The sequence below is a fragment of the Petaurus breviceps genome, unplaced genomic scaffold (genome assembly GCF_028583685.1).
Source record: "Petaurus breviceps papuanus isolate PSGF00001 unplaced genomic scaffold, PetGlider_PUasm1.0 90804, whole genome shotgun sequence".
In the NCBI taxonomy this organism is placed as follows: Eukaryota; Metazoa; Chordata; class Mammalia; order Diprotodontia; family Petauridae; genus Petaurus; species Petaurus breviceps.
Window position 1 is genome coordinate 3,026,541 of NW_027187348.1, and position 22,466 is coordinate 3,049,006.

At 40.6% G+C, this 22,466-nt stretch overlaps 1 protein-coding gene across 1 annotated transcript in view; it reads left to right on the top strand.

Annotated features, from left to right (window-relative positions):
• Positions 1-5,212: 5,212 nt before the first annotated feature.
• SORL1 (sortilin related receptor 1) overlaps positions 5,213-22,466 on the top strand; it is a 207,312-nt gene continuing 190,058 nt past the window's right edge. Inside the window, exon 1 of the mRNA XM_069070073.1 lies at positions 5,213-5,588. Within this exon, the coding sequence (XP_068926174.1) occupies positions 5,271-5,588 (318 nt within the window). The 5' untranslated portion in view covers positions 5,213-5,270. The remainder of the gene's footprint in view (positions 5,589-22,466) is intronic.

The window sequence follows — 22,466 nt, forward strand, 5'->3', positions numbered from 1 at the left end:
GATGATTGCACATGAAACCACAAATCCACCATGTACAACCTTCTATTGCCTTTAAATACACAACAAAGTTTTGCAAATTTCTCCTTCCCCCCTTTTTCCCCTTTTTTCCTTCCCTCTCTCTTCCCCTGCCCCACCCCAGACATGGCCACTATTAGACATTAGACTTCCTCTTTATCATGTTTTTTTCTACCCTATGGAACCCCTCTTCCACATCATTCTGGCTTCCTGTGATGTCCTGCCCTTCTATTTCCTTACCAAAATTTAATCCTTAATATCACTCATTATACCTACTATACATTTAAGCCACTATGTTTCTTTTCCTAGGGAGTATCTGCATTGTAAAATCTTCTAGCTTAGTGGTGGGGAACTTGTGGCCTCAAGGCCATATGTGGCCCTCTAGGTCCCAAATTTGTTCTGTGAAATTTGGATTTAGTCAAAGGGCCACACTTGAGGACCTAGAGGGTCACATGTGGCCTCGAGGCCACAGGTTCCCCACCCCTGTTCTAGCTCATCATATTGAGAAGATTTGCCCTTTGTGAGAGGGATTTCAGGTAGCAGAGAGTAATAATAGCTAGCACTTATATGATGTTTTAAGATGTGCAAAACACTTTACAAATGCTATCTTATTCTCATGACAACCCTGGCAGATAGCTGCTATTATTATCCCCATTTTATAGAGGAGGAGACTCAGGCAAACAGAGGTTAAATGACTAGCTTATACAGCTAGCAAGTAACTGAAATCATATTTGAACTCAGATCTTCCTGATTCCAGCGCTCTATCCACCATACCACTGAACTGTTTAGTTTATTGGGGAGTTATTATTGGGGAGAACAATAACCTTTTTAGTTCTACTGAGGCTGGTGACAGCTAAGGCCAGCCTTGGTGGTTGCCATGAGTGGTATATGAGAGCTGGCCCTAGCAGAACATGGAGGTGAAGTTGGTGTTTAGAACCCTGCATGTTGGGTAGTCTCCATCTGGAATTAGCTTTTCGTGGCAGAACAGTGGGTTCAGGGAGAAAACTTTGAGAGAAAAAGACAATTTGATCAGTAGGTATGAAAAGAAAAACTGAATCTTATATAGATAGAATTAGTCCCTTTAGACACTGAACATTAGCACAATTTCAAGCTTACTTCTAAACTGCTGGCTAGATCCTTAGATAATTAAGCATGTTCATAGGATCACAGATTTACAACTGAAAGGGATCTGAGAGTACATACTCTAATCCCCTCATTTTATAGATGAAGAAACTGGGGCCCAGAGAAATTAAATCATTTGCCCAAGGCCAATATAGAGATAACCAGTAATGGAGCCAGCTAGGATGTAGGCCTAGATCTTCTGATTCTATCCAATGCTTTTCCCACTGTATCACAACACCAATTAATGAGATAGTTAAGTATCAACTATGTGCCTAATGCTGGGCTAAAGGCCTTATAAAATTCAGTTCTCACCCAATCAGCTAGTTTCACCATATGAAACTGCAAACTTCTTGCTCCATCTGGGGTTCTTCCAGGGGTGTGCTAGTAAATGTTTAAGAACTGGATCTCTGAAATGTACCCATACCACACTTTTAATTTTAATTCTTCATTACCGACAGTTTCTGCATCACTTTTTTAAAGTACAGAAATCAATAAGACAATACATCACACCCTGATTTGTAGCTGTTCGCCAATTTTCAAGATGTAAATGCTTACACTGAAAATTTAGCATTTGGCTCTTGCCTGCTGATCCAAGTTCATTCTAGCACACCAGACATTCCTAATTCTTTTGCCAAGCTAGTCCTTGAATTAGGATAAGGTGGGAAACAGTTTGCTTGTCTCTCTGAGATGGTGTCTGTAGAGATTTCATAATCCAGTTTGTAATTTGATCATGACTCTTCTCACTGACCATGCCACCTTGCCAGAATCAAGGTAGCACAGTCCCAGTGGGAATGATGGCTTCTTCAGCAAGGGAAATTGAGAGGTGGGGGAAGTACTGCCGGCCATTTTGAAGCACGTAGCCCTGAAGAGTTCTCCACTGTCCAACTGAATGAAGAAAGAACTTTGGTAATGGTTAGACAGGAGGCACAGCTGCACAGGACTTCACCTACTTCAGTGGATTTGTGTCCATTCACACCCAAATACTTGGTTTCTATGCTTCGGAGCATCAATATTGCAAATAACCAAAAACAAAAACCCAACAACTTTTAACACCACTATCAGATTGTGTTTCACTGATCCTTTCCTGCAAACAATAACTTGAATTTACTTCAGTGGTCTGGAGTATAACTAGGCTTGGTATCTTCAATCCTATGCTCCTATAACTAGATCACCATTTCTTATAGCACAGTCACACCCAGATTTATACATATTCAAAAAAAGATTCAATAAAGAAGAAACCATAGGGTATTCATTTTGTAGTCACAACTCTCCTATTTTCCCAAGAGACTTTCAGGACTAAATGGAGGTGGGAAGGGGCTAGAGGACTCTTGCTGCACAGAATCTTAGAGTTGACAGAACTCTCAGAGGTCATCAGTCTGAGCCCCTTTCCCCCATCCCCCCCCGCCCCCGTGCTCCCCTGTCTAAATAAGAAATAATTCCCTCTGTAACATACCAAGTATGGGGCAATCCAGTCTTTGCTTGAAGACCCCCAGGGAAAAGAGACGATAACTTCTGCAGTCAGTCCCTTTTGGATGGCTCTATTTGCTAGAAAGATTTTCCCACCATCAAGTCCAAATTTATCTCTATGCCATTTCCACCTCTTGCTCCTAGTTCTCTCCTCTAGGACCAAAGAGAACAAATCTAACCAGTCTTTCAAGTGACATACCTTCAAACACTTGAAGAAAGTAAGCATGGCTCATTTCCCCCTCTCCCCAAATTCTTTCTTTTCTGAGCTAAAAATTTTCTTTCTTTTCTTTCAATAGGTCTGCATATAGATTTTCTTTATCCTGTTTACCTTCCCCTGCACTTTCTTCAGCTTGTTAATGTCCATTCTCAAATGTGGTGCCCCGAAATGAACACAACACTGGAGATATGGTTTGACCAGGGCAGGGTACAGAAGGCCTGTGCCTACTTCTGGGCATTATGCCTCTTTTAAATGTAGACTGAATCTGCTTTATGGCTACCCAATTACACCCGTTGACTCACTGTGAACTTGCACTCCATTAAACCTCCATTTCTCTTAAAGACCAAGTGATTATCTGTCTCCCATTGTACTAGTAAAACTGATTTTTTGAGCCCAAATATAAGGCTTTACATTTGATTCACTGACACTTCCCAGGAGGCCACTTAATCAGTTCCACTAAACTGTTGCTTTTTCTGTTGATACTTCTATTATTCCTGGTTGCTACTTCTGCTTTTCTAGGCACTGTGCAAATCTCATCTCTCTTCTGACCCTGTGGTAATCTATTCTCATCACGGCCAGATTAATCTTCCTTTATATGTAGTTTTGCTTATTACTCCTCAGCTATAATATCTTCATTGGCTCCCTACTTCCTTTCAAATTTTTAAAATCAGAATTCTGTTTCTTAATTTAGTCTTAATTTCATTTATTAATCAGTCAATTTAATTAGTCTTTCACATTATGCCTCCTACATCTTTTCCAGATCATCTCGTATTATCTCCCATCATGAACCACATTGTATTGGCCAAACTAGACTACTTATGGTTTATCCCTCAGATTTTCCTACTTCTTTAATAAAACTCTCCCAATAACACTGTTATGTGCCTTGAGATAAGATTTGTCATTGTGATGCTATGCGTAATAGTTATTTGTTTAGGTGACTCTAAGTTTAATGAGGGCAGGGATTATGCTTTATCTGAGCTTTTTATTATGTCCTCTGTGACCCAGCATAGTGAGTAGGTATTTAATAAATGTTTATTGAATGAAATTACCCTCTGCTCAAAAATTTCTTGGGCTGAGGAAAGAGTCATAGAATTATACAGTAGTTAGACCTGGATGATGAAACAGATGGTGACTTGCCCAGAGTTACATAGGCCTATATATATGACAGCTCTGGGATTTGAACTCAGTGCCTCTGATTCTAAATCCAGGGCTCTTTTCTACTGTGCCAAACTGCATTCTATGAGAGTCAGTGTTCCTAAGAAACAATGAGTTGGAAGGGAAAGATCATTAGACCTTGAGTCAGGAGGGACCTGCATTTGAATCCTACCTCTGACAATAGTTTGTGACCATGGGCAAAACCTCAGTTTCCTCATCTGTGAAATACAGCTAAAAACACCTAAAAATACAGTATCTCACAGAGGGTTACAGTCATGTTATTAGTCTAGATATAAGGTGGGCTTTATCACTAGATTGAGGAGAGGCATTAGCAACTGAGCTGAAGGATACATTTCTGAACTGGACTGACGAGGTACCCAGGTAAACCTGGTTAAACAAAGCCTGGCAGGAGGAAGTGCCCAGAGGGGGGTAAATAAAGAAGTCACACGTGTACCTGTCCCTCTTTGTTATGTGTAGGGCTCATTTGTGTGAGTATGCCTTTGTACAGATCAGTTTTCAGTTGCGTATGTTTTCCCAACACCTATGTTATGTGTGAACATTCAGGCAGCAGCCCAGCTATCACCTTACATGCCCTGTGCTTGTGGTGTGGGATAGGTCATGGGTAGGCTAGACCATTATTTTTCATCATTACGGAACTTTCAGTGCTCTGAGACCATCAACAGGCCAAGAAGGACCACAGTTTATCCAGTATATCTCTTTTGCCTAAAAGAAATGGGGTTCGAGGGCTTAAAACTTGCAAAGCAAAAGCTTGGAGCGCCAAGGCTGCATACTCACTCCACTCACATGGGCACGTGGGAATTGCTTTGTTTTGTTCCTCAGCTCAGAATGCTGACATGTAAGGGGTCGGCGGTGGGGTGTTATTGAAAGACCCAGCCCCCCAAGGCTGGGGACCCCGCGGCTATTACCTAGGGCTGGGGTCAGTCGCATAGCCAAGCTCAGCCGTGCACACAATGGAGATGTGTGCGCGCAGGGGGACACTGGTTGCCTTCTCTGTTTTGGGGGGGGTGGAGGGAGGAGAAGAAGATGGATGGGGGGGGTGCGGTGTGTCTCACACGTGACAAAGCCGCTCAGAGCGGCCCCGGGAGCGCGCCGAGGCCGCGCCGGAGCTGGAGCCGGAGCCGGGGCCGCGGCCGCGCAGGCGGGGGAGGAGCAGCGGGCGGCCGCTGCCGCCGCCGCCGCCGTTTCGCCTCCCGCCCGCCCGCTCGCGGGGCCTCCAGTTCGTTGCACATTCTCTCCTGGCGGCGGCGCCACCTGCGCCAGCGAGCGCCGGAACATGGCGACGGGGAGCAGCTGCGGGGAGCCGCGGCTCCCTCTCCTCTTCGCCCTCGTCGCGCTCTTGCCCCCCTGGGCTCCGGCCGAGACCCGGAGCCTGCATTCGGCCGGGGGCTGGGCTGCGCTGCCCCAGGAGCGGGGCTTCTTCGTGCTGCAGGGCGGCGCGGGCCAGCTGGGGCTGCCCGGGCGCAGCGGAGGCGGCGGCTCTGGGGATGCCGCCGGGGGCGCGAGCCGGGCAGCCGGGGAGCTGCGGCCGCCGCCGCGGACCAAGCGCAGCGCCGCTGCCCATCAGCCCGAGCCTGTGAAGGTGTACGGACAGGTGAGTATAGGCGCCGGCCCTCCGCACGCCCCGGGGCTACTCGCGGTGACATTTCCTTGTTCGCTTATCCTTTCGGGGCAGATGCATCCCAGGTACCCCTGAGGATGTCCTCCCTGTTCCCTTGCTTTTGCACAGAGAATCGCCCTGTGCAACTGGTCCTGCTGCCTGCGGACCCCGGGGATGCGCCTGATCCTGCACCTGGATAAAATAGGGGTTCGCCTCAGCCCGTGGCAGTGGGCGTGGGAAGCCAGCACCCCGCAGTGCCAGTACACCCCCACGAGCCCCGGGTGAAGGAGGACGTGCGGGGCACTTACTTAACTTGCATCCACCATCAAGGTGGGGGCCCCAGAGCTTGGCCCTCTGCGCGGAGGGTGGCAAGTAAGAGTTAATTATCTGGGTGGATTTTTTTTCTTTTTTATCTTTTTCTTTAAAAAGGAAAAGGCACCAGTTTGCATAGTAATCTCCTGCGTTGTTACTTGTAGAATTTGACTGAAGTGAGATAATTTGGAGATTTGATTATTCAGCGAGTGATTTATTAGTAGCTAAGCAATGGGTTTATTAGATCCTAAGCAGTGTTAATTTCTTTTTATGGTTAGCCCACTGTTAGGAATGGCGAACAGGTTAATATGGGAGATGAAAAAATTAATTTGGTCTTTTATAGTCTCATAAGACTCCCCATTCCAGCGGTTAAGATTGGCATCAGCAAACCAGACAGTGGGCAAAGGTGGAAAGAGGAGGCAGTGGAGGTGGTAGCACTCACCTTTCCTATAAATGAGTTTTTTTCCCCTTTTAAAGTAGCAATTAGAGGACTGGGCCTTCGAAGGACTGTGTGTGACTGCTGCCTTTGCCCTTTATTTTTTGCATCTCCCTTTTCCCCTAGGAGATTGACAGAATTATAGAAGTAGAATTAGGGCATTAAGGGACCTTAAGAGATAGTCTAGTCCAATCCCTTTATTTTAAAGATAAAGAAACTGAGGACTGAGTTATCCAGTGACTTGCCCAAGGTCACACATATGAACAGAAGCAGAGTTGACTGCATTTTGATACAGGGGAAAGAGCTATAGATTTAGAACTGGAGGAACTGGGTTCAAGTCCTGACTTTGCCATTTATTGTCTACCAGTGTGATGTTGGGCAGTTAACTTAGTCTCCCTGTGCTGCATTTTCTTTTCCATGTGTAAAATGACCTCCAAAGACCCTACCAACTCCCAACCTGTGATCCTCTTTGCTGAAACCCCATTACTTTCCTCTCTTCCCACTCCTTCCTCACTCAGACTGCACCATTTTGATAATAAAGTAGTAGTAGCTTAGCTTGTTGGGATAGATTGATATATGATGAAATGCATACTGGGATAAGGTGCAACTGGAGCATTTGGTTTCATTTTTTCCTGCATCCTTGGATAAGAGTTTGGGTATTTTCTTATATAACATGCCTGTGTGCACTGTCAGAAGCAGATCTCAATTGCTAACTTCTCTTGTGAATGCTGATTTCTCCCCCATCTGAAGCCCTACTTGTTTGTTTTTGACTCTCAAGTCAAGTCCCAGCCACAGAACAGGGACACTGACGTCAGTGATGTGTGGGAGGGGAAAGTGAGTCTTCCTGGTGGACTGGTTCACTAAAGAATTATAGGGCAGTTTTCCTAAGGAAGGACAAAACAACCCCCTCCAAATCTGAGTTGCCTTTCGACAGATTGATGAAGAGGTTTTCCTTTGTTTTAAAGATATGGATGCAGTTTTTATTCCAAGGTTTGATTTTTATAAGGTCTTTGGGGCCTGGAGTAGCTGAAATGAATTATGCTCCCATCTGAGGGTGATCTAATAAGCTGCTTTTTCATCACTGGGCTTTCTAGAATGAGTGAGCTCTCTAGAAGAATCGTGGGAAATAGTCATCTCATCCCACAGCAAGAACAGGCAGTTTTTTTCTAGTCTGTGGCTGCCTTACAAAATCACTATGCTCCTTCTCCTTGAGGAAATGTGACAGTGAGCTTAATCTGTAGCACATAAAGGATTTGGGTTAGAGATAACTAAGAGCTTCCTGGTAGGTAATGAAGGAATTTGCCGAAGAGGATCAAATTCACAACCCATTTGAGATGATTGGTATGGTTTTAGCTACTAAAACAGGAGTTGTTAACCTTTTTTTGAGTCAGAGACCCCTTTGGCAGTCTGATGAAACCTGTGGACCCCTTCTTAGAATCTTGTTTTTAGATAACTCAAGGTTAGTGAAAATAAAGATGCAATGTTTTTTTTTTTTTTTCCCATCCAAGATCACATCTTGTACACCATATGGGCTCCAGGTTACTAAAAGGAGGGATAGAGAGACAACCTGCCTCTTAGAGGAAGACTGTTGAAGTGGAGAGAGCTTAATTTGACTTGGAGTTAGTAAAATATATGTGTCCAAATCCCAATGCAGAAACTTGCTAGCTGTTTGACCCTAGTCAAGTCCGTGGACTTCTCTAAATCTCAATTTCCTTGTATGTAAAATGGGGGTAATAATAGCATCTGCCTCAGAGGGGTATTGTTAAGCTCAAATTACTTTCACCAGCTGTATAATTATCCACTCTGTTTCCCTTCCTCTGCCTTTGAGCCTGAAGGAGTTAGAGTCAGTCAAGAGTGCTCTGAATATGCATTATATACAGCACCTCTTTGTAGGCTCTGTGGGAGGAGGAGGAGAAGGGGATACTGAGGAATGGGAAGAGATCTTTCCTGTCTGTGGGAACTTAAGAGTTTAATGAGAAGCCAAGATACATGCAGCTTTAGACGTATAAATACAAGTGACAGCAACCAATAAAGGTAGACAAAAACAGCCGCAACTGTACAGAGATTTATTGGAGGCCTGTGTAATTGGGCACAGAAGGAACAGTAATGGGGGAGGTGGACCAGTGAGGGGCCAGGTGGGGCCCTTGAGACCCGAGAGAATGTGCAGCAGCTTGCCCTTTTGACATTCCCAGGGAGGTCAGTAGGGCTTCTGGCAGCTCCAGTTAAAGCAGGGATGCTCAGCATTGTTTTATACCAGCTGATGTTACTGCAGGAGCTGCTGGTCAGTTGGGATCCTCTTGATGAACACCCAGAAAAATCATAGAATCTGGGGGTGACCTTGAAACAATCAGCTGCAGGGATTTTATGCTCAAGAAAGAAGGAGAAAGACCATCAGTCATTCTAGGAAGAGGCTGCCCCTGGATTTGGAGTCAGAAGGTCTGGGTTCCGGTTGCAGACCTCTTGTGATTTTGGGCTGCTTTTTTTTTTAGTCCAGGCCTCAGTTTCCTCATAACATAGGAAAGACAATTCTTGCCTTAACTTTCTTAGAAGAATATTTGTGTGACAAATATTAGAATGTGACAATATGTTCAAAAGCAATTTGATGTCACTTCTGCTCAGCTTAATTCAGCATTTTTTTTTTTGAGGGGGAAAGGCAAGGCAATTGGAGTTAAATGACTTGCCCAAGGTCACACAGGGAGTAAGTGTCAAGTGTCTGAGGCCGTATTTGAACTCAGGTTCTCCTGACTCCAGAGCCAGTGCTCTATTCACTGCACCACCTAGCTGCCCCTATTCAACAAATTGTGCAGTGCTTTATGATAGCAATGAGAATATAAGGGAAGAAAATGAAATGACATTGACATTGCCTTCAATAAATTGGGAATCTAATTGAGGAGGGATAAGAAAACTTTACAGATAACTACATATTACATAGTTATATTATAGTTATTTATGTAGTTATCTGTAGTTGTCATTTATATAAAAACATATTCATAATGTGTGTATATATGTATTAAATGTATATGAACTCCCCATCCCTACCCCTATATACACACATGTATATATGTGTATATATCTATATCTATCTGTCTATCTAAACAATGGATAAAGTGCTAGACTTAGAATCCTCAAGAACTGAGTTCAAATCCTGCCTCAGACATTTACTAGTTCTGTGAGTAATTTAGCTTCAGTTTCAGTTTTCTCATCTGGGAAATAAATAAAAATATTTATAATTGACAATAAAAATACCTGCCTCCCATGTTTATTGTGAGGATCAAATAAGTTAGTATTTGTAAAATGCTTTGCAAACCTTAAAACACTGTATAAATGTTAGCAATTATAATAATGGTCATTATTACTGTTATGTGATAAGTACATAGGAGAAGTATAAATGTAGTAGTATGAGAGATTTGAAGAGGGAGAAATCATATAGGTAGGGAATTTAGATGTAATCTTTATGGAAGAGGTAATACCTGAGCTGGTTGGCCTTGGAAGGTGGAAAAGATTTCATTAGGTAGAGATGTGAGGGAGATCACAGGGAGATCATTTTAAGCATAGTAGATGGCCTACTTAAGAAACATGGAAGTCGGGGAAAGGCAGAAGAAGATTGGGAAATGGTTAGTAGTTGAGTTTTCTTAGAAGACAAAATGCATACAGAAGTCTACCCAAGCTGAAAGAAGGCTGATGCTTAGTTAATAATTGAAAAGCCTCTCTCTCATTGAAACCTTTCAGTGGAAATCTGGGTAAGAGCATAAGTATTCCATTGCCAGGAGAAGGGAGGTCTCAGGGAATGATACATTAGAGATATGGGAAGGAGCCTTGTGATATAAGTGGGATGTTTCACATGTGAATACTTGACCAGGTTTTTTTAGATTCTTATGGTCCGAAGGACGGTCAGGTAGTGAACCTGTGGGATGGTGGAGCTCAAGTTTATCCTAGGCTATTTTTAGAAATATTTAGAATACTGAACTTGAAATCAGGAAGCCTAGTTTTGCATCCAAAGTCTTAGCTTTTACTAGCTATGTTACCATGGGCCTATTTCTTTTAAAAAATTTTATCTGCATCTCCATTCTTTAAAAATTCTATTTTTATTTTATTTTCAGTTCTGAATTCTTTCCCTCTTTACTTCCCCTCCCCCATTCATTGAGGAGGCAAGAAAAACAAAACCCATTAAAGTTTGTGTAGTCATGCAAAACAAATTCCTGTATCAGCCATCTCCCAAAAGAAGGAAAGGAAGAAACAAAGGAAGAAAAGAAAAGATGCTTCAGTCTTTACTATTTCATCATAAATCCTTTGAAATTGTGGTTGGTCATTATGTTGATTAGAGTTCTTAAGTGTTTCAAAGTTGATTTTTCTCTACAATATTACTATAGAAGAAATTATTCTCTTGGTTTTACTCACTTTATTTTTTTATCACTTCATATCTTTCCAGGTTTTTCTGAAAACATCCATTTCATCATTTCATATGGCAAAATAGCATTCCTTCACATTCATGCCATAACTCACTTAGCCATTCCCCAAATGATGGTTATATCTCCTCAATTTCTAAGGCTTTGCCGCTACAAAAAGAGCATCTATAAATACTTTAATACCTATAGGTTATTTTCCTCTGTTTTTGATCTCTTTGGGATATAGACCTAGTGGTGATATCACTCAGGTCTGTTTCTAACTTTTTTAAAATACCAGTTTCTTCACATATAAAATGGAGATAATACTTGTTCTTCTTACCTCAAACGGTTGCAAAAAGTTTGTAAATCTTAAAGTGTTATAAAAATGTGAATTATTACTATTAAGTTTACACGGCAGTCTGGAGTGGTAGATAGTTAGTCTTAGAGTCTAGAGGACCTGGGTTCCAGGTCTGCCTCTGACTCAGACTTTGTGACCCTGACTGAGTTACTTAACCTCTCAGTGCACCAGGCAGTTCTCTTAAGATTATGTTTCCCAGTAGATGCCAGTAAGTATTTGTGGAAAAAGTTTCCTCACTGATATTTCCCTACACTGATCTAATCACAGGTCTGTTTAAAAAAAAGCATAAATCTATAATTCTAACACATAAGAGTTCTTAACCAAGGCTGCCAACTTGAGTTTAGTTTTGTGTTACTAGTTTATTTTGAGGAAGGTGTTTTAGAATGCCCAAGTATAACTGCAGGTTTATTTTTCTTGTAACAGACTCTCTCTTCATATGTAGGCTCTGCTTCTCAGAGGGTGGGTAGGATTCAGTGTCTTGTTTTGAGGCTGAAAATAAGGTGTCAGTTACAGTACAGGGCTCCCAAACAAAGGAAGGCCTCTTGGGGTGGAATGCTGTTTGGCCTTCGGTCTAGTTTCCCTTGATTTTTGCCTGATACAAGTTCCTGGGGAAAGAATGAGAGGTTGAATCTAAAACTAGGATGCCCAACCTGTGTGTTCCCAAACGAGGTGGAGAAGCCAGTGTATTGAGGTTTCTATGAGAGTGAAGAATATCATGAATATGTAGGTAACCTGTTTATATGTGATTTTTGAAGAACATAGGTCTTTGCTGTGAAAATTGTTTGAGGGGTAAGGAGTAGAATCAGAGAATCTTAGAGTCGGGGGTGGGGGTGGGGGCTTAGAGTTCCTTTTGTCTAGCCCTCTATCAGACCTCCTGTGGGCAGATTGTCCTGTTTTCTCTTACTTCCATTCTAGCCCCCCAGCAGCTACCTAACTCGTGGCTATTTTAGGGTTTAAGCCTCGAAGCAATCCTGGGAGGTCAGTGCTGTCATTAGCTCTCATTTTATAGTTGAGGAAACAAATACACCAAGGTTAAATGACTTGCCCTAGGTCATACAAATAGTAAGGGACAGGTCTGAGATTTGAACCCAGGTCCAAAACTGTTTTATGCTATTAATGGATTTCAGTTATCCTTGCCTCCAATATCATGAAATGATGGAGTCAACTCCATGTAGTGTCAGAATATAAATATTGGCTTCATGTTTGCGAGTAATCAGTGAGTTCTTACCCATAGTTTCATGGAGTCACATGAGTGGGAAGTCCTGGTACTCAACAATTAGGCACAAAAATGATGGGTTTGGAGTGAGATGATCTCTGAGACCCCCTTCCATCTCTGATAATCGTTCATAGATCGCTGTTCATGGTCTGTTGTGTGCAAAATTATTCCCACATCACTAAGAGAGTATCTGAAGCTCCAAAGAGAAAGAGGTTCTTGTTCTGGAAAAAAGCCCATCTCCTCATAATTTTCAATTGAATAAATATTTTTTAAGCGATTGCTCTGTAGAAGGCTCTGTGCTAGGGGTTGAGATTTCAGAGATCCAAACAAAACAGTCTGTATCATAGCCCTCAAGCAGTTTGTGTTCTCTCTGGGAATGGCTGCAACAACATGTACATATGTAAGAAAATACAAAATGATATAAAGTAATTTCAAAAAGAAAAATGACTGGGAAAAGCAGGAAAGGCCTTGGAAAGGAGGCTCTGGAGGGTGTGATGCTTAGAGGAAAGTGTGGGTGGTTTTGAGGAGGCAGTGGTGAGAAGGGAGGGCATTTCAGATGTGGGATCATAGGGTCAGAGGATAGATTTAGAGATGGGAGTGACCTTAAAATCAAATCCAGTCCCTTCATTTTTATGAAGGAGGAAACTGAGGCCCAGAGAGAGGAAATGATTTACCCAAGAACACAGAGGTGACAGGTGGGAGAGTCAGGTCCTCTGAGTCCAGACCTATTGTTACAGTTGTACAAAGTCATGGAGGTGGGAGATGGGATTTATAGTGTGAGGAGTAGCTAGCAGGCCGTGTGTAGACTGGGTGGAGAGTGTGTGATGAGAAATAACATGAAATAAACCTGGAAAAATAGGTGGGAGCCAGAATGTGGAGGCTTAAGGATTTTGTATTTAGGGAGCCACTGGAGATTCTTGAAAGAAGGTGGTGGTGACATAGATCTCTGTTTATAGGAATATCATTTTAGCAGCTGTGAGGATAATAGATTGGAGACCAATTAGGAGACTATTGTAGTAGTTGAGGCCAGGTGATGAGGCCTTGAATTAGAAGCTGTATCACTGGAGAGAAAGGGTGAGAAGCTAGAGATGTGATGGTGAAAGAATTGAGAAGACTTTTCAGCTAATAGGATGTAGCAGTTGAGGAAGAGTAAGCATCCAAGAATATATAGGAACGACTCCATGGTGTTGAACATGGATGCCTGGAAAGATAGTGGTCCAACAGCAGAAATGGAGAAATTTGGACGAAGGCTAAGGGAGCAGAATATATAATTCTCCCAATGGAAGCAGGTCCAAGCTGAGTAAAAAACATCAGAATAAATGGATCAGGTTCATGGAGTCCATCATGATTCTAACTTGAGTCTCATAATCCTATGGATTGAAATAATGATGTATGTAGATGTGTATATATGTATATACATGAATGTATCTTTACATATATGTATACACACGTGTGTGTATTATATTAACTTCTCATTTAACTTGTGCTATGAGGTTTTCCTTCTTGGTAAAATGAGGTTAACAGCATGCTTGTAATTAAGATCTGGCATCCAAGAATGAGAAACCATGATTTGGATCGTAGATAATGATGGCTACAAAACAAAGTTTTGTCTGTGTTAAGGGCTTTGTGGGAGGGTCTTAAGGCTACACTTAGTCACTTAGAGATAGCATTCATTACCAGTGTTGTCATTTTTGCACACAAAAGGCAGTTAATTATTATCTACACTAAAGGACATAGTGAGCCTAGGAGCACAAACAACTTAAATAGCAGATAATTTTTAAAAATAATATATATTTGGAATGAATCTGATCTTGAGAGGAGTGGATTTACCTTCCTAATTTTGTGTTGCTTATGTTAATATTAAAATAAATTTGCTTTCCTTAAAAACCTGCCGGCTGATATGGAAGATACAGTGAATGTAGTGGAAAATTCTGGTTTGGGTTTTAAAATTGGAATTATTTAAAATAATCCACAGAAGCAATTGAAAATTGATTTCATAAAAATCAATAAAAGGTAGGCTAGTATAAGGACCTTGCTTTAAAAAAAATGGCTCTTCCTCTTTATTTTGAAAGGGAAATCAAGATTTGTGTTTAGTGGAAAACAAAAGATTTTTTAAAAATTTATCATGGAACATTTGAGATTAGAGTTTGGGTGGAAAGAAATGTGGATTGCTGGGGTAGGGAAAGACTGCTGCCCTTGGTGGACAAGCATAAGGACAGATATACGTTGGCAGAATACATATTCATTCTGGCCACGTAGATGCAGAAATCAATTTCCCTTGGACTGAAATGAGCTGCAGTTAATTTTGACCTAATTCATTGGCATATCGACCTGTGGACCTTGGGCCTTCAATGAAGAAATGGCATGGACTGCTGTTTAGCCTTGGACTGGCTGAGAATAGTAATAGCTAGCCTTTATGTAGTCCTTACTGTGTGCCAAGCACTGTGCTAATAAGCACTTTACAATTCTTCTCTCATATTCAATCCTCACAACTGCCCTGGGAGATAGAAAAATGCAGTCGGCTCTTGGGCAAGATGGGAGACAGGTACCTGGGCTGTTAAGTTCATCTGCTAAATGACTTATCTGCTTGGAGCCTCAGTTTCCCCATTTCTGCTAGTTAGGCTTAATATAGTGCTTCGAGGTTTGTAAAGCTCTTTATAAAAGTTGTCTCATTTTATCCTCAGAACAAATTGAGGAGGTAGGCAGTGTTATTATCCCCATTTTGCAGATGGGGAAACTGAGGCAAAAAAGCATTCACATGACTTGCCCAAGCTCACGCAGATAGTGTCTAAGGGTAGATTTGAACCTGTCTTCCTGACTCCGGGCCCAGCATGCTATCCATTGTGCCACCTAACTGCTGCTACTATCTGGAATCTACTTCCTTGCTGTTGGCTTAAAAGGGCACTTAAAATAATCAGTGTTCTGATAATCCATTTGGTTGTTGTTAGTAATAGTGACAGGAGCCAGCCATGTCATCACTGGCCAGTTGCTGGGAAATATGACTTTCTTGGTTTGATGAGTGTGTAACGCAGGTGGACTTTCATCCTGCCTGTTTGTTTCACTTCTTCCTCCTCTTCCCAGAGGAAAGGTGACTTATCCCTCACCAGGGAGAGAAAGCATCCCTGCCTTGAAGTCATAGTAACAGTAAATACTGCCCTTGTTTCCATCACAAACAAAGGATAGAGGGAAAGGAAGATCTTAGGTCTGGAAAACCCCAGTCTTTATAGCCTCAGAGTGTGTGTGTGTGTGTGTGTGTGTGTGTGTGTGTGTGTGTGTGTGTGACAGAGACAGAGTCAGATGGCATAGAAAAAGAGGAAGAGACAGATATACACAGAAACGGAGAGACTGAGATAAAGACAGAGAAAAGGAGGGAGAGAGACCTGGAGGGAGAGACAGAGACACAGAGATGAGAGACAGGGGGGAAGGAGGGAGGGAGAGAGAGAGACAAAGAGGAGAGACAGATGGAGAGGGAAGGAGAGAGGGAAAGAGAGAGGAGAGACAGAGATGGAGAGGGAGGGAGAGAGACACATAGAGATAGAGACCGCCTTTAGTGTTAGTGCTAGAAGTCACTTTAGCCTTTAGTTATCCCAGGGCTGTCATTTAAGAGGAGAAAAGTAAAGCCTAGAAACAGGTTTGGCTGCAGGTCAATTCTTCTAACTCCCAAATCCAGTTCTCTTTCCTCTGCTTGTTTTATCTCATCCCAGTTTTGGACATGCTGGAGTGTCCAGTGCACATATGGAATCATAAGATGTTGATGCCAAAAGGGACCTCAGAGCTCGTTTGGAAGCATTTTGGTATAGTGAAAAGAGTGCTGGATTTAGAGTCAAAAGGAGCTGGGTTGGTATCCTAGTCCTTAACAATCTATGTGACCTTGGTCAAGTCAATTCCTTATTGGCCTCAGTTTCTTCATTTGTAAATGTAGAGAGTGGGTCTAGATGACCTCTGCTCTCATTTTATAACAGTATGATCCTTTAAACTTTTTTACTGATGCCTTTGTTTACTTTTATTTTTTTTTAATTTTGAATTTAGACATCAGATAAGACTAAAGAAATTGGATCACCTGTGGAACTGTGAATTGCTGTTATACAGAGCTTGCTTTTCTTTTTTAAGTATCAAATAAATTAATCACATAACTTTCAAAGCTGTCCTGATTGTCTCTGATTCCTTCTTGCCTTCCTTCTTTTCTCTCCTCATTTTTTGGGAACCCTGTTTCCAGTCTCCTTGTCCTTCCCTCCTCCCCATCCTCTCTCATGTGAAAAAGCCAAACAGAACTTTGGTAACACATATCTTCTAGCAAAACAAATTCTTGCATTGGTTATGCCCAAATATATAAATTTCATTCTCTATCTTGAATCATCCTGTCTTTCAGGAGTTAGGTAGCATGCTTCATCACAGTTCTCTGGAATTGTGGATGGTTGCATTGATTAGAGTTCTTAGGTCATTCCAAGTTGTTTTTCCTTACTTTATGGTTATTGAATAAATGTGAATAAATGTTCTGTTCACTTCACTTTATATAAGTTCATATAAATCTTCTTAGATTTCTCCAAAAATGTCCTTCTGTATATCTTATGGTGTTATTACATCACATTCTTATACTGTTAATTTGTTTAGCTTTTCCCCCAATTGATGGCTTCCAGTCAGCTTCTATAAATATTTTTGTACATATAGAACCTTTTTCTCTTTCTTTGATCTTTTAGGGATAGAGGCCTAGTATCAGTAGCCTAGTTAGTATCACTGGAGCAAAGGGCATGTACAGTTTAATAAGTTTTTGGTCATAGTTCCAAATTGCTTTCTAGGATGGCCAGACTGATTTCACTGCTCCACCATTTTCCTTTGTTGTCCACTTGGCCCATCTTAGTTGCTTTAGTTTGCATTTCATAAATTGTTAGTTATTTGAAGCATTTTTATTTCGTTTGTGATAGCTTAGATTTCTTCCTTAGAAAACTTTATATCCTTTGGTTATTTATCAAATGGGGATGGTTTATTTCCTTAGTTTCTTTTCCTTGTCTTATTGCTTTAGTTAGCATTTTGAGTGCTTTATCAAATAATGGTGATAATGGACCTCCTTGCTTTACCATTGATCTTATTGATAAGGCCTCTAGTTTATGCCTATTAAATAGTGCTGATTCTTGGTTTTAGGTATATACTACTACGTATTATATTAAGAAATGGGATATTTATTCTTATGTTTTCTAGTGTGTGTGTGTGGTTTTTTTAAACAGAAATGAGTACTGTATGTTTTCAAAAGCCTTTTCTGCATAGTTTTACTAATATTGAATCAACGGTGGATTTCTGTGTGGTCATAGTTTAAAATCTTTGTAATATGTTGCTGGAGTCACTTTGCTAATATTCTGTTTAACAATTTCTTGTTGATGTTCATTAGAAATGTTAGTCTTGTTTTCTTTATTTTGACTTCTAGGTTTAGGTATCAAGACCACATTTGTATTAAAGACAGAGTTTGATAGGATCCCTTTCCCCCATATTTTTGTATTTTATATATTTTGCAAATATTCACCCATTTCATTTGAAGTGTCAATTTTCTGTCATATAATTGGGCAAAAGTTTCTAAAAATATCCTTTATTTCTTCTTTATTTGTTGTTATTTACCCTATTTCATATATGATATTGGTAATTTGGTTTCATTTTTTCTTTTTAAAATCAAATTAGCTAGTGGTTTATTTTAATTTTTTTTTTTCAAAAAAGTGGCTCTTGGGGGCGGCTAGGTGGCACAGTGAGTAGAGCACTGGCCCTGGATTCAGGAGGACCTGAGTTCAAATCCGGCCTCTGACACTTAACACATTAAAAAAAAAAACCTAGCCATGTGACCTTGGGCAAGTCACTTAACCCCAATTGCCTTCCAAAACAAACAATACAAAAAAAGCAAAAAAGTGGCTCCTAGTTTTATCTGTAAACTCAATGTGGATATTTTGGGATTTACCTTTTTATTATGGTCATTTCCTAATATGACCTTCATTCCCTGTCCTGAAATAAATAAAACCAATCAAACAAGACCTAATACATGTCTGTCACTGTATGCCACATTCAGTATCTGTAGTCTGCCTCCTCAACCACTCCCCTTCCTCCTTGCTAATTAGAACAAAGAGTGTTTTATCATCTGTTTTCATTGGACAGACAATAATTTGAATTTACTAAGAGTTCAGCTGCTTTTTAGTAGCTTTTAATTTACATTATTGTAGTCATTATATATATTGTTCTCTTAGTCCATGCATTCAAATCATATGTCTTAACAAATTTCTGTGAATTCCCCATATTTGAATAATTCCATCTATATTTATATCTATATCTATATGTCTTGGAAATAAGACCTTTATCAGAGAAACAGACTGCATGTTTTTTTTCCCCCTCCAGTTAATGTTTTACCTTCTAATTTTAACTGCCTTGCCTTAGTTTATGTGAAAACTTTGAATTTGATGTAATCAAAACTGTCCATTTTATCTCCTTGATCCTTTCTATCCTTTGTTTTTCATGAACTCTCCTCTTATCTGAAAGGTAATTTCTTCCCTGCTCTCCAATTTATTTATAATATGACTATATCTAAGTTGGAGCTTATTTTGGTATGTTGTGTGAAGTGTTGGTTTTTACCCAATTGCTATATTTCAATGGTGTAAACTGTTGAACTAAATCTAATTTCTACTAGACTGCTTTCTTTTTTTCTTATTAAGTAATAAGTGTTTTCTTAGGTAATTTAAGTTTTTGGATTGATCAAAACAATAGGTAATTGAGCTCTTATTCTTCCTTGTCTAGTCTTTTTTTCTCTTTTTTAACAGTATCTAATGATTTTAACGTAATTTTAAATATGGAAATGCTATTCCCCCATACTTTCTACCTTTTAAAACTTATTTGCCTTGACATTGTAGATCTTTTGTTGTTCAAGATAAATTTTGTTATTACTTTGTCCACCTGTATAGAGTGTATCTTTGGTATGTTGTTTCATAAATCTATAAACTAATTTACATAGTATTATCATTTTAATTATATTGGCATGGCCTAGCCATGAGCACTGAATATTTATCCAGTTACCTAAATTGTTATTTATTTCTTTAATGTAGAAATTCTTAACCCATTACTGTGACATGGATCCCTTTGGCAGTCTAGTAAAGTCTATGGGCTTCTTCTCAGAATGATATTTTAAAATTCAAATGCATAGAATTACAAAGAAACCCAATTATATTGAAGAACAATTTGCAGATTAAAAAAAAAGAACAAGTTCATGGGCCCCCACATTAAGAACCTTTGCTTTTTTGTAATTTTATTTATACTGGTATTGTGTATGCTTTGGTAAATTAATTCACTGACATTTTATTCATTTTGTGGATCTTTTGAATGGGATTTTCCTTTCTATCACAGCCATTTCCTGAAATGCCCTTCATTTCCTACCCTGTAATAAAGAAAACCAACCAAACAAGACCTAATATGTCTGACACTGAATGCCACATTCATCATCTGTAGTCTACCTCCTCAACCACTCACCTTCCTCCATACTAAGTAGATCAGAGAAACCTTTTATCATTTGTTTTCTTCAATTGATAGTGGTCATTGAATTTACTATGAGTTCAGCTACTTTTTAGTAGCTTTTAATTTACATTGTTGTGGTCATTGTAGATATTGTTCTCTTAGTCCATGCATTCAGATTATGTCTTTCCAAATTTCTTTAAATTCCTCCCATTTATTTCTTATGGCATAACAAATTCATGTGCCACCATTTATTAAACCATCCCACTTTGTCCTAAAATTCTTCTACCCAAAAAGGGCTACTCTGAACATTTTGGTGTATATGGGACCTTAATTTTTGTCTCTAGTTTGTCTGAGGTATATACTGATTAGGGGCATAACTGGGCTCAAAGTGTGTAACTTTTCTCAAATAATTCCAGATTGTTTTCCAGAAGAGTCTGACCAATTCATAGATGTCCCAGTTAGGAATGTATGACTGACTTCCCAGAGACCCTCCAACATTGACTGTTTTGCCTTTTATCATTTTTATCAGTTTGGTAACTGTGAGGTGAGATCAGAGTTGTTTTAACTTTTAAGTCCTTTATTATTAGTGATTTGAAACCTGTTTCTTTACTATTCCACCAATATTAAATTGTGTTACCTTTAATGATTTTTACCAAATTGATGGGTTGGCAGGTAGTGGGCACTTAATAAATCCTTGTTGGTTGATTGATTAACTTTTTTTCATATGCCACCTCCTCATTCTCATTTTGTGGATGATAAATCTGAAGCCCAAATGGGTGGGAATGACTAGCTCATTGTCACCCAGTAGCAGAAACCAAGTCTTCTGAGTTCCTTGTCCCATATTCTTTCCATCATTCTGTAGGGACCTCTGAGATTTACCTTCAGGGGAATCTCATTACACCTTTATCTTCTTCCATTGATTCCCTCAGGGTCTGCTCAGGTGGTAAAGGCTCACAGGACCCCTCATCCTTTGTACTTTTCAGTGGTCCCTTGTGCCTCCCCATCTGATGTGGTTCTATCAAGTTCTCCATTGGAAATAGTCCCTTGAGTATGAAAGCCTTTGTCTTAACCCATGCCCTTTTATTTCCAGTGCACTTGCTGACTTGGCTGGGTGTGGCCAAGGCCAGTCTTTTTTTTTCCTGTCTATCCTGTGGAGGGGCACTGAGAGAATATGTCTAGGGGCATGGTCTCCATCACTTCACATAAACAGTCACTGCTCTCGGCCTGGCTGGAGGAGTTTAATTGATCATGCCATTGCTCATGTAGGCTTTTGGCTCCAGAAAATCGGGACCTTTCAGGATGATTTATCTCCAGTTGTTCAATTAGATTAAAAAGACAGCTATGCATTCTCAGAAAGGCAAGCTGATGTAATTATCTCCCAAATCTGGCTTGCAGACAAGGGCAATAAGATAGAGGTTGTGTAAACCTGAGGAGTAGAGGGATAAACTGGGAATGTTTAAAGCTTACTGCTCCCTCTCTCTTTTTTTTTTCCTTAAAAAAAATAATTTCTAGTAGAACTATGCGGGAAAGAGACTAGCTTATTGAAAAGGAAATCTCCCCCCCCCCCCCACCCCACGCTCCAGATCACTGTGGATTGGTAGAGGACAGCAGATAGGCCTAGGTGTATGTAATAAAATAAAAATGTGGGATTTCAAAATTCCAGGACTGTAAAGGAGAAGGTAACACTAAGGCTAGAAACAGAAATCTTAAATGTCAGTTTTAAAGTTTAAAAGTGATTCCTAAGGAAAAACTGGTGGTGGGGGAGATTATGAAGAGATTTGGAACTTTTGGAGAAGCTATTAGGTTGTAAGTCCTATGGGGAAAAACCTGTGAACTTCTCAAGAGTGGAGCTCCTGGGGCAGCCAGGTAGCGCCAGCCCCAGTGTCGAGATGATCTGGGGGATCGAATCCGGGCTCAGACACTTAGCACCCACCCAGAAACACCTGGACATGTAACCTTGAACAAGCTACTTAACCCCAATTACTTAAAAAAAAAAAAGAGTGGAGCTCTTGTTAGGAATGTTAGGATTATAGATTTTGATATCTTCTGGTTTTACACTGCCACTCACTCTCTTTCCCCTACAGTCCCTCCCTTTTTAGAGATGATAAAGCAGGTGTTGAGAAGTGAAATAGTTTGGCCAGGATACCATACGTGGTACTTTTCAGAGCCAAGATTGGTACCATTGTGGTAAGGTGGAAAGAGCTTCTACTTTGGAAGCAGAAGATCTGCGTTAGAATCCTGGCTTTGCTCCTTGCTCCCTTTGTGACCTTGGGCAAGTCACTTAGGATTTCTAGAGCTTGATTTCTTCATTTGTAAAATGCATGGGTTGAACTAGATAGCTCCTGTGTTTTCCTTCAACTTTCAGTGAAGCCCAGGTCCTTTGATTACAAATTCAAGACCCTTTCCAGTATGCCACACTTTCTAGTAGAGAATTAAAGGAAGAAAGTTCAGGTGACAGTAAGGAGTGCAATTTGGAACTGAACTAAAGGGATTGAACTGAGACAGAAAAGGATCCCTTAGGTACCAAAGTGGGGGGTGGGTGGAAGAGACAGACAGACAGAGGGGAGGGAGACAGAGAGAGAGAGAGGCAGAGACAGAGACAGAGAGACAGACAGAGGCAGAGAGAGAGAGGGAGAAGGGGAGGGAGGGAGAGAGAGAGAGAGAGAGAGAGAGAGAGAGAGAGAGAGAG